The sequence below is a fragment of the Ovis aries genome, chromosome 4 (assembly GCF_016772045.2).
Source record: "Ovis aries strain OAR_USU_Benz2616 breed Rambouillet chromosome 4, ARS-UI_Ramb_v3.0, whole genome shotgun sequence".
In the NCBI taxonomy this organism is placed as follows: domain Eukaryota; kingdom Metazoa; phylum Chordata; class Mammalia; order Artiodactyla; family Bovidae; genus Ovis; species Ovis aries.
In genome coordinates this window covers 107,549,802-107,563,086 of record NC_056057.1, presented here as the reverse complement: position 1 = coordinate 107,563,086, position 13,285 = coordinate 107,549,802, and the positions used below count along the sequence as shown (strand labels likewise).

At 41.5% G+C, this 13,285-nt stretch overlaps 1 protein-coding gene across 1 annotated transcript; it reads left to right on the top strand.

Annotated features, from left to right (window-relative positions):
• Window positions 1–447: 447 nt before the first annotated feature.
• Window positions 448–1,344, top strand: LOC114114618 (olfactory receptor 9A4-like). Its single transcript, XM_027969124.1, has one exon. It carries the CDS (start codon window positions 448–450, stop codon window positions 1,342–1,344), a length of 897 nt encoding a protein of 298 aa, XP_027824925.1.
• Window positions 1,345–13,285: the final 11,941 nt, after the last annotated feature.

The window sequence follows — 13,285 nt, the reverse complement described above, 5'->3', positions numbered from 1 at the left end:
GAAGCATAGGGTAAATTTCAGTCCTTTGAACATCTTCTTAAATGCTACTATGTCACCTGCCGCAATGAGCCAAAGAGAAAAGAACAACCCCCAGATCCAAGGGGCTGACACAGCATCAAAGCTGGCTTCTTTTAAGCCTTAACCTTTGTTTCCTATGAGAAAGCACATCTAGTTGGGGGGAAAAAGCCAAGGGAGGTTTTTTTCACAGCATCGAGATGATGGTATCTTCATCCATTCTAGGCAGTGAGCTTTTAGCTGGATGTGAGGTGACAACATTTAGGTCTGACTTGGTACGGAGCATCCTAGTGGGGGCCCCTCATCTGGTCATCAGACTGGAAATAGTTCCTCATCCTAATCTGTGCTCCTCTCTTAAAAGAAGGACCAAGTGGAGCATCGTTTCTTTTCTTTTGATCTCTAGATTTCCCAAGGAGCAGAAACAAGGACTGAATGATGAGTAATCACTCAAGTGTCACTGAATTCTGCCTTTTATGGTTCTCAGGGTCTCAAGAACTACACCACGTTCTTTTTGCTGTGTTCTTTCTCTTCTACTCAGTGATGATAATTGGCAACACGGTCATCATTGTGATTGTCTGTGTCGATAAACGTCTGCAGTCCCCCATGTATTTCTTCCTCAGTCATCTCTCTGCCTTGGAGATCATGATCACATCCCTTATCATCCCTGCGATGCTCTCGGGGTTGATGCTCCCTGGGATGCAGACAGTATCTCTGGCTGCATGTGATGCCCAGCTCTTCCTGTACCTTGCTCTGGGAACCACAGAGTTTGCCCTGTTGGGAGTGATGGCTGTGGACCGTTACGTGGCTGTCTGTAACCCCTTGAGGTACAACACCATTATGAACAGCCGCACCTGCATCTCGGTGGTGATTGGGTCATGGGTGTTTGGGTTCCTTTCCGAAATCTGGCCAGTCAATGCCACATTTCAGTTTACCTTCTGCAAATCAAACGTCTTAGACCATTTTTTCTGTGACCGAGGTCAGTTGCTCAAGCTGTCCTATGATGACACTGTTTTCACAGAGTTTGTTCTGTTTGTAATGGCTGTTTTCATTATCATTGGTTCACTGGCCCCAACAATTGTCTCCTACACCTACATCATCTCCACCATCCTCACGATCCCCACCGCCTCTGGCCGAAGGAAAGCCTTCTCTACGTGTGCCTCCCACTTCACCTTTGTTGTCATCGGCTATGGCAGCCGCTTATTCCTGTTTGTGAAACCCAAGCAAACGCAGGCAGCCGAGTACAATAAGATAGTCTCCCTGTTGATTTGTGTGTTAACTCCTTTGCTGAACCCTTTCATCTTCACTCTCCGGAATGACAAATTCAAGTAGGTCCTTCGAGATGGAGTGAAACGTGGCTGTCAACTCCTCAAGGATTAACTCTTCTCTCAGTTCCTTTTGTTGGTGGAACAGCCTGCATTATGAATTATTCAGGAACCTAGAAAACACTAATTTTTCTCCTCTTTCAGCATCATCACCATCACAAAAATTAAATAAGATGTACAACTTCTGATCAGGCCATGTAAAGACAGGTAAAAATAAAACCCATTCTCTGCTCACTGGAGTCTCATTGCCTTAGTTTAAACTGCTATTTTGCATCCACTGTTGAACTCAAAGAATCATATTCTTGCGATGTGGGAGGAACCAGAGAAATTATATACATCGATGTTTCTATGTACTCTGTTGGTCAAATTATTTCCTGGGGGAGAAATGACATGAGGTGTTGTGGTGAGATATATGGCATAACCAAGGGCCAAAGGCAGAGATATTCTCCTTGTTTCTTTATCAGCTATTACTAGTTCTTTTCCTATATTTTTGTGAAATTTCTTGACAAGATATCCATATGATTTAAAGTACCCTATGGTTCTCTTTTTTTCTGGTTGTTTTTCATGTAATCCTGACCTGATTGCTATTGGGAAGTATGTATGATGCATGCCTCAAAAGAATACATATGAGGTATGTATGCCTTAAAAGTATCTAGAGTGGTGGTGACATGTGGGTTGGAGTCTTTCTTCTCTGGCAAATCTTGGGGACCTAAAGAAGATGAAAATACCTGGGGACTGGAAGCAGGGGAAAGTTCTGTTTGCTAAACCTCAGAGCATTGCTTTAGCTTCTCCCTTTTGAGCTGTGTATGCGATGTTATAATTGGTCGCTGTCATGTCTGACTCTTTGCAACCATGGACTACAGCACAGCAGGCTGCAGTGTCCTTCACTGTCTCCTGGAGTTTGCTCAGATTCCACCACTGAGTTGGTGATGCTATCTAACCATCTTATCCTCTGCTGCCCTCTCTCCTTTTGCCTTCAATCTTTCCCAGGATCAGGATCTTTTTCAATGAGTCAGCTCTTCATATAAGGTGGCCAAAGTATTGGAGTTTCAGCTTCACCATCCGTCCTTCCAATGAATATTTGGGACTGATTTCCTTTAGGATTGACTGGTTTGATCTCCTTGCAGTCCAAGGGACTCTCAAGAGTGTTCTCCAGCACTGAAATTTGAAAGCATCATTTCTTTGGTGCTCATCATTCTTTGCGGTGCAACTCTCAAATCCATACATGACTACTAGAAAAAAAACATAGTTTTAACTAGACGGACCTTTGTTGGCAAAGTGAAGTCCCTGCTTTTATAAATACTGTCTAGGTTGTCATAGCTTTTCTTCCAAGGAGTGAGTGTCTTTTAATTTCATGGCTGCAGTCACTGGCAGCCCACTATAATACTCTTGCCTGGAAAATCACATGGACGGAGGAGACTGGTAGGCTGCAGTCCATGGGGTCACAAAGAGTCGGACACGACTGAGCGACTTCACTTTCACTTTTCATTTTCATGCATTGGAGAAGGAAATGGCAACCCACTCTAGTGTTCTTGCCTGGAGAATCCTAGGGACGGGGGAGCCTGATGGGCTGCCGTCTATGGGGTCTCACAGAGTCAGACACGACTGAAGCAACTTAGCAGCAGCAACAGTCACTATCTGCACTGATTTTGGAGCCCAGAAAAGAAACTCTGTTAGTTTTTCCACTGTTCCCCTATCTATTTGCCATGACATAATAAGAACAGATGCCATGATCTTAGTTTTTTGAATGTTGGGTTTTAAGCCAACTTTTTCACTCTCCCTTTTCACCCTCATCAAGAGGCTCTTTAGTACCTCTTCAGTTTCTGGCATTAGAGTGGTATCACCTGCATATCCGAGGTTGTTGATATTTCTCTTGGCAATCTTGATTCTGGCTTGTGGTTCATCCAGCCCAGCATTTAGCATGATGTACTCTGCATCACTTCATGGGAAATAGATGGGGAAACAGTGGAAACAGTGTCAGACTTTATTTTGGGGGGCTCCAAAACCACTGCAGATGGTGATTGCAGACATGAAATTAAAAGACGCTTACTCCTTGGAAGGAAAGTTATGACCAAACTAGACAGCATATTAAAAAGCAGAGACATTACTTTGTCAACAAAGGTCCATCTAGTTAAGGCTATGGTTTTTCCAGTGGTCATGTATGGATGTGAGAGTTGGACTGTGAAGAAGGCTGAGAGCTAAAGAATTGAGGCTTTTGAACTGTGGTGTTGGAGAAGACTCTTGAGAGTCCCTTGGACTGAAAGGAGATCCAACCAGTCCATTCTAAAGGAGATCAGTCCTGGGTGTTCTTTAGAAGGACTGATGCTAAAGCTGAAACTCCAATACTTTGGCCACCTCATGCGAAGAGTTGACTCATTGGAAAAGACTCTGATGCTGGGAGGGATTGGGGGCAGGAGGAGAAGGAGATGACAAAGGATGAGATGGCTGGATGGCATCACTGACTGGATGGACGTGAGTCTGAGTGAACTCCGGGAGTTGGTGATGGACAGGGAGGCCTGGCGTGCTGCGACTCATGGGGTTGCAAAGAGTCGGACATGACTGAGCAACTGAACTGAACTCTGCATATAAATTAAATGAACAGGATGACAATATACAGCCTTGTATTCCTTTCCCAATTTTTTACTTTTCAGCTGTTCCATGTAAGGTTCTAACAGTTGTTTCTTGAACCACATACAGATTTCTCAGGAGAGAGTTAAGGTGGTCTGGTATTTCCATCTCTTTAAGAATTTTCCACAGTTTTTTGTGATCCACACAATCAAAAGCTTTAGCACAGTCAATGAAACAAATTAGATGTTGTTCTGAAATGCTCTTCCTTTCTCTATGATCCAATGAGTGTTGACGATTTGATGTCTGGTTCCTCTGCCTTTTCTAAATGCAACTTGTACATTTGTAAGTTCTCCTTTCAAGTACTGCTAAAGCCTAGCTTGAAGGATTTTGAACATAACCTTACTAGTATATTAAATGAGTGCAATTGTATGGTAGTTTGTGCATTCTTTGGCACGCCCTTCTTTGGGATTGTAATGAAAAGTGACTTTTTCCGGTCCTGTGGCCACTGCCACATTTTCCAAATTTGCTGACATGTTGAGAGCAGCACTTTAATATCACCATCTTTTAGAATTTTGAATAGCTCAGCTGCAATTCCATCACCTCCACTAGCCTTCTTTGTACTAATGCTTCCTAAGGCCCACCAGACTTCAGACTGCAAGGATGTCAGGCCCTAACTGAGAGAACACACCATTGTGGTTTTCTGGATCATTAAGACCTTTTTTGTACAGTTCTTCTGTGTATTCTTGCCACCTCTTCTTAATCTCTTCTGCTTCCGCTGGGTCCTTCCTGTTTCATCCTTTCTTGTGCCCATCCTTGCATGAAACATTCCCTTGGTATCTCCAATATTCTTGAAGCGATCTCTAGTCTTTCCCTTTGCATTGTTTTCTTCTACTCCTTTGCACTGTTCTTTTATGAAGGCCTTCTTATCTTTCCTTTCCTTTCCTCTGGACCTCTGCATTCATTGTGTGTGACAGAGACACATAACAGTGAAGTGACTAATTCGGGAAAGAGTATCCTCTGTTTGTTACTGCTGAAAGGAACATTGTCTAGACTTCTCCTAGACCCAGACTTCAGACTACATAATGCCTTCTGATTCTTTGTTTCCAGCCCAAGTGTACCTTTCATAGATTTTCTCTGCGGGCCTACTATAACCAATGAGTCACTACCCACTTCTTTCCCAGTTCCTCAGCAGTTCCAGAGCATGGCTGTTAGGCATTGTAGTAGTTGAAATTTCATATTGTTGGAGGCAGGGCTTTGGAGGTAGGAGTTTACTGACATGATGGCACAGCACATCCTGCCAGTCCTCAACTGAGAGAGGCAAACAACTTGCCCGGCAGGGGTTAATTGACTCACTGGTTTCCCAAGAGTACTACTATGTGACGATGCCTTCCTGTTAGGGAGCAGAGGCAAGACCACCATGTCTACTGAGTTACTTGTAGTGAATAGAAGCTCCAGACAAGGTGGTGAGTGAGTCCTTCAATCCAAGCCGTGCTCTGCTACCAGCTGAGCATCCCTGGTGGGCATGCACCGGCTGAGAAAGGATTGAAGCCTCCAACACAGGTAGCCCCTGCCTTGTTCATTTCACGAGGTCTGTGCTCACTAGAGGAACCCCATTGTTCTCATTCACTTCTGCTTCTCTAATTCTCACAAAAGCATCCTCTGCCCCAGGTTGTCTTCAGGCTGCTAGCAGCAGTTCACGTCCCGGAAGAGAGCCTCTTGGCCTGGCCTCCAGTGCCTTGCCTCTCCCACTTGTCATCACTGTGACTCTTTGGCTCGTCTCATGTTCACACCACTTCCCCGCCTCTTGGTCCTCTCCCTTCATCCTCCAGTTCTCAGCTTCCTCTTTTCCCCCTTTTTTTCCATTCCCCCCATCTCCCCAGGAGTCTAGGCTCTGACCTCCCACTGCTGACACCCTCCACTTCCTCCCGTCCCCCTCCTCCCGCGTTGCATTCTCCTCCTCCTCCTCCTCAATGACTCAGGTTCCAGACAGCCTCTCACAGGGCCTCTGTTTTTTTCCTCACTTTCTCAGATGAATTTGTCCAAGGAGGAGGGGCACATCCCTTTCCCCCGACTCTAGGATGTAAGAGAAGAAGAGTCCAGGCAGTGCGCCTTGGGATGAAACATTAAACACTTCTTGTGCCCAGGTTTTTCTCTTTATACCTTGGTATTGAATGAAGGAACGTTATTAACTGCATTAGTCTGATTGGACTGCCATACAAACTCTGTTGCCTGGGTGGATTCAATACCAGGATTTATTTCTCACAGCTGTGGAGCCTGAGAAGTCCAAGATCATGTTCTGGTCAGTTCGGTTTTTGGTGAAGGGCCTCGTTTGGCTTCTCGCTTTATCCACATGTGGGTAACATATGGGGAGTGTGTGCTCTTGTGTCTCAACATATAGTGAGACTAGTTTTGTGCACTTAAGCCCCCATCCTAGCAACCTCACTTAATCTTAATTACTTAGATGCTCCGTCTTCAAACGCAGCTGCACTAGGGGTTAAGGCTTCAGCATGTGGATTTTTGAGGATACAAACATTTCATCTGTATCCCTCTGCTCCTGCAACGTAAGCTTATTCTCATCTAGGATGTCTGCTTTATCTCCCACTGAGTGCTGGGAACTAGGATCTATCTGCCCACTGGGGGTTTTAGTGGCCCGAGTTACAGGTGTCTTCCATACAAAAATAAAATGAGATGCCTATCCACCCCCACTATTATATACACACAATGAAAGCTCAATAAGCTTATTGATCAGTGTTTTTTCTGTCTACTGCTCACAGCTGAACACAGATAAAATTAATACAGGAATCGACAGAGAAATACTGATTTATAGACTGCCATTTGAAAGGCTTTTCCCATGTAATTCAATTCAGTTCAGTTCAGTTGCTCAGTCGTGTCCGACTCTTTGTGACCCCAGGAATCGCAGCACGCCAGGCCTCCCTGTCCATCACCAACTCCCGGAGTTCACTCAGACTCATGTCCATCGAGTCAGTAATGCCATCCAGTCATCTCATCCTCTGTCGTCCCCTTCTCCTCCTGCCCCCAATCCCTCCCAGCATCAGAGTCTTTTCCAATGAGTCAACTCTTCGCATGAGGTGTAATTAGCACAGTGCAAAATTATTTTTATGTATACTTGGAAGGGTATCAGATTGAACATGTTTCCATCTTGACAAATTTCAACACTGGCCCATGTTAATGTAAACTTTGAGTTCTTAGTGATATGGTTATAATGAATACAAAAACAAAGCCAGAGAGAAAGCGACTTCTGTCCTCAAGTTTTTAATACTCTCTCTTCTGGAATTATTCCTTGGTGAAAGTATCTGTGACATATCTCTGTGACAGTATCTGTGACGTATCTCTTAGAGGACATTCACTTTTTCTGTTTTATTTCCTATAGGTATTCCTCTATAGCCACATTTAATGATGCATAAATATTGATATATATGATATAACTTAAAATATTAATTTTCTACTGCATACTTATCAGGATGCAAGGAATAAAAAGGATGTGATATATAATTAAAACTACTATGCCTTCTGGATTGCCACCACTAACATTTATTTTTCCTGTGCCTAAGTCAAATATCTCCATTTTTTATTAATATGAGTAGTTTTGAGTAATTCTCAAAACTGAAATACAGTTGGACTCAGGTTTATCTGGCTCCATAGTTAATTTTTAAACTCTTTATTATTTTGTTTCATGATTTTTTCAGTAGAGACACTGAATATAATTTTTATATCATATGATTGATTTTTATATTTTGAATACCTACTGAGTATAATAGACTTTGTTAAATGCTTTGGAAGCATGTAGGTGTAAGGGAACAATTATTGATTGTATAGTAAGTATCTTTATGGGAGGCCTTACAATAGCTATGAAAAGAAGAGAGGCGAAAAGCAAAGGAGGAAAGGAAAGATATAAGCATCTGAATGCAGAGTTCCAAAGAATAGCAAGAAGAGATAAGAAAGACTTCTTCAGTAATCAATGCAAAGAAATAGAGGAAAAGAACAGAATGGGAAAGGCTAGAGATCTCTTCAAGAAAATTAGAGATACCAAGGGAACATTTCATGCAAAGATGGGCTCAATAAAGGACAGAAATGGTCTGGACCTAACAGAAGCAGAGATATTAAGAAGAGGTGGCAAGAATACATGGAAGAACTGTACAAAAAAGATCTTCACGACCCAGATAATCATGATGATGTGATCACTAATCTACAGCCAGACATCTTGGAATGTGAAGTCAAGTGGGCCTTAGAAAGCATCACTACGAACAAAGCTAGTGGAGGTGATGGAATTCCAGTTAAGCTGTTTCAAATCCTGAAAGATGATGCTGTGAAAGTGCTGCACTCAATATGCCAGCAGATTTGGAAAAGTCAGCAGTGGCCACAGGACTGGAAAAGGTCCGTTTTCATTCCAGTTCCAAAAAAAGGCAATGCTAAAGAATGCTCGAACTACGGCACAATTGCACTCATCTCACATGCTAATAAAGTAATGCTCAAAATTCTCCAAGCCAGGCTTCAGCAATATGTGAACTATGAATTCCCTGATGTTCAAGCTGCTTTTAGAAAAGGCAGAGGAACCAGAGATCAAATTGCCAACATCTGCTGGATCATGGAAAAAGCAAGAGAGTTCCAGAAAAACATCTATTTCTGCTTTATTGACTATGCCAAAGCCTTTGACTGTGTGGATCACAAGAAACTGTGGAAAATTCTGAAAGAGGTGGGAATACCAGACCACCTAACCTGCCTCTTGAGAAATATGTATGCAGGTCAGGAAGCAACAGTTAGAACTGGACATGGAATAAGAAACTGGTTCCATCTAGGAAAAGGAGTACGTTAAGGTTGTATATTGTCACCCTGCTTATTTAACTTCCATGCAGAGTACATCGTGAGAAACGCTGGACTGGAAGAAACACAAGCTGGAATCAAGATTTCCGGGAGAAATATCAATAATCTCAGATATGCAGATGATACCACCCTTATGGCAGAAAGTGAAGAGGAACTAAAAAGCCTCTTGATGAAAGTGAAAGAAGAGAGTGAAAAAGTTGGGTAAAGCTCAACATTCAGAAAACGAAGATCATGGCATCCGGTCCCATCACTTCATGGGAAATAGATGGGAAACAGTGGAAACAGTGTCAGACTTTATTTTTTGGGGCTCCAAAATCACTGCAGATGGTGATTGCAGCCATGAAATTAAAAGATGCTTACTCCTTGGAAGAAAAGTTATGACCACCCTAGATAGTATATTCAAAAGCAGAGACATTACTTTGCCGACTAAGGTCCGTCTAGTCAAGGCTATGGTTTTTCCAGTGGTCATATACAGATGTGAGAGTTGGACTGTGAAGAAGGCTGAGCGCCAAAGAATTGATGCTTTTGAACTGTGGTGTTGGAGAAGACTCTTGAGAGTCCCTTGGACTGCAAGGAGATCCAACCAGTCCATTCTGAAGGAGATCAGCCCTGGGATTTCTTTGGAAGGAATGATGCTAAAGCTGAAACTCCAGTACTTTGGCCACCTCATGCGAAGAGTTGACTTACTAAAAAAGACTCTGATGCTGGGAGGGATTGGTGGCAGGAGGAGAAGGGGACGACCGAGGATGAGATGGCTGGATGGCATCACTGACTGGATGGACGTGAGTCTGAGTGAACTCCGGGAGATGGTGATGGACAGGGAGGCCTGGCGTGCTGCGATTCATGGGGTCGCAAAGAGTCGGACACGACTGAGCGAATGAACTTAACCGACATTCTCTATATCTTTATTCAATTCTGGCAATATTTCTGTAAGGTAAGTGATATGATATCATTTTACAAATTAGAAAATAGAGGGTCAAATAGGTTAAGTAACTTGCCAAAGTTTACTCAGCCATCAACCATATCACATCCATCAGACTGGAAAAAAAATAAAATTAAGGGGATACTAAGAGTTTATGTGAATTATAGAGAACAGACTCTTATTCATTTCAGATGTGAATATAAAATATTATAGTCTGTGTAATTAGAGAGTAACAAAATTAATAAACATGAACTGTGTATATGCTGTGACCTATTTTCAAGCTGACTCTTTCTTCAGATGTGATCAGTCTGCTGGTAAGCACGTGAAAGGAATTCCCCGTTTCCCATGCAATGTTTTTTAACTTATAATATTTTCATCTGATCTCTCTTACAATTTTTATCTCTTTGCTAAAATTCCTCTCTTATATATGCCTGTTACCCACCTTTTCAACTGCATCACATGACATAATAATCATAGTTAAGTTACTCTGGCATTAGGTGAATATTTTCTAGTATAATATTTTAAATCCTTTTAAATACTTATTTTTTCCTTCAATTTTTGAGTCACATTTTTAGTGGATTCTGTAGAGTTTACCAAGTATGTCTTAACTTAGAATTGACTGTAGATTTATACTCACAATGCCCATTGGATGTAGAAACATTACTCCTGTATAGCTCTATTCTCTTCTACCCTTCTGTGCTGTTATTATGCATGTTGCATCTCTATAATTACAGATTTAACCTTACATTGTTCCCATTATTACTTTATGTATTTTTTAAAGAAGTTGGAAGAAACCAGGAGCAAGTGTGTATTTTAATATTTGTTATATGAACCTTGTTTACCCTTTCTAGTTCTCTTCCTTTGCTCCTCAGATTCAAGATGACATTTAGTAACATTTCCTTATTCCAAAACAGCTTTGCCTGTACTCACTTCCTTTGTGCTATTATTGGAAAATATACATTCCTTTTATTATCCACTCAACATTTATATTGTTATTGATTTATATAGTGATTTTTTAGATCAGCAAATGGAAAGCAGGAAAAATATACACCAACACTGACTTTTATAATTACTAAATAATCTTTGCCAGTGCTTTTTCTGCATTGTATAGATTTTAATTATCATCTGGGGTCATCTGCCTTTAATCAAAGAACTTATTTTAGTATTTCTTGTAGGGTGGGGAGGTGGGTAACATTAGTAAAAAGTTTTTCTGTTTTTGTTGATCTGGGAATGCTTCTATTTTGCCTTCATTTTTGAGAGACTGCTTTCTTGGATATAAGAATCTTGACTGTCTGTTTTTTTCCTTCAGCACTTTAAATATATGATCCCACAGCATTCTGGTCTTACTTGTTCTGATGAGACGTCAGTATTAATCTTAATTGGGTCTCTTATACATACAATGTCATTTTGTTCTTGTTGCTTTGAAGATTTTTTCCTCTGTCTCTTGGCAGTTTTAATATTATGTGTTTCTGTGTGGATCTGGATTTATCTTTCTTGGATTTGTAAAGTAACGTTTACTTTACATTGTTTTATGTAAATTATTTTATTTTATTTACAATGTTTTACTTTACATCATTGACTTTGGAAAGTTTTCGACCATCATTTCCTTAAGTATTTATTTCTCTCCTCTGTGTTTCGTCTGTTCTTTTAGTAATATTCATATGTGACGGTGTACTTAATGGAGTCCCATATTTTTCTGAGGCTTTGTTCATCTTTTTCTTTTTAAATTTCCATGAAATATGAGTGGGTTTTTCTAAGGGCAACACAGATCTTTGTGTACTAAAAATTGTTAAATTTAACTACACAAGAGTGAATTTTATGTGTGAAAAAATATGCAAAAATAAAAGCATGAAATGAAGGTAATTTTATATGGACATAAATTTCACTTATAAATTCATAAGTTCAATAAAGACAAGCATAAATTGTTTTTAAAACACTGAAAATAGTTAAACATGTTTGAAATTAAAGATTCAAAATTTAGCAATAGTGTTTTTAAAATAATAGTTATTTTTCAGAGAATGTGCTGAAAATAATATCAGTGAACATAGTGGACATGATCTCTTTGATAAAGTATGTTTGATGAAGAATATTACCTTCCATGTGCTTCCCTGGTAGCTCAGTTGGTAAAGAATCCACCTGCAATGCAGGTGACCCCTGTTCAATTCCTGGGTTGGGAAAATCCCCTGGAGAAAGGATAGGCTATCTACTCCAGTATTCTTGGGCATCCCTTGGGGCTCAGCTGATAAAGAATCCGCCTGCAATGTGGGAGGCCTGGGTTTGATCCCTGGGTTGGGAAGATCCCCTGGGGAAGGGAAAGGCTCCCCACTCCAGTATTCTGGCCTGGATAATCCCATGGACTGTATAGTTCATGGGGTCACAAAGAGTCAGACATGATTGAGTGACTTTCACTTTCATTACCTTCCATAATGACACACACACATATTCACTCACACGAACAGAAAACTATAATTTTACAAGTATAAGTGACTCTTTACAGAATCACTTTGATAAAGAAACTATAAGTTTTCTTTAGATCTGAGTAGGCTCTTTGAGCACTCTGTGTCTGGGTATAAGGAAGGAGATTTGGGCAGAGGAGGAAGAGCTGAGCTGTGTTGCAACAGAGGCTTCAATCTCATGGGAAGCTCTAGGTTTAAGATGGCTCTTTAAATGTGTCCTGATTTGTGTCCCTACCTGAAACACAGGGGCACATTTGCAGTCTTGCACCAGCAGCCACTGGATCCCAGCTGCCTTAAAGTGAAAGTGAAAGTCACTCAGTTATGTCTGATTCTTTGTGATCCCATGGACTGTGAATTCTCCAGGCCAGAATACTGGAGTGGGGAACCTTTCCCTTCTCCAGGGGATTTTCCCAACCTAGGAATCAAACCCAGGTTTCCCTCATTGCAGGCAGATTCTTTACCAGCTGAGTCACCAGGGAAGCCCAAGAATACTGGAGTGGGTAGCCTATCCCTTCTCCAGAGGATCTTATTGACCCAGGAATCGAACCAGGGTCTTCTGCATTGCAGGCAGATTCTTTACCAACTGAGCCACCAGGGTAGACTCAGCTGCATTAGGGGAAGGCCTATTATCTTAGAAGAGTTATTTCTCTCTCCTGAGGGCAATTTCTGGGGATACTCTCAGTTGTGGGCTGGAGGAATAAAGGCGCCTTAGTCCTGAAATGGGTCTGGGCAATGCACACAGCCATTTACAATGAGGTATTTGGAGAGCACCTGGCAGGGACCCTGAACATGCCTGAGGAAGTAGGGAAGCATCTGCGAGAGAGTGATCAGTCAGTGGCATCTGGCTCTAACTTGCTGAACTGCATGGGATGGAATGAGCATTCAAAGAAGCAGAGCAGCATGCAGTAAAACCTTTGAAAGAACTGGAAGCATATCAGTGTTTCTGGAAGCAAAAGATGAAGATTGAGTAGCACAAGATGAAATCAGAAAGAAAAAGAAAAAGCATTTTCTAGAACTCATTCAGGGCTTTATAAGACTTGGCGCTTTGACCAAAAGGCACTGAGAAGCTTTTAATCAGTGGAGTCTATGTTTTAAAACTCTCAGACTGCCGTAGGGAGAACAAAGAGGGAAGCGAAGGAAGAGTGACGGTCACTGAAGGG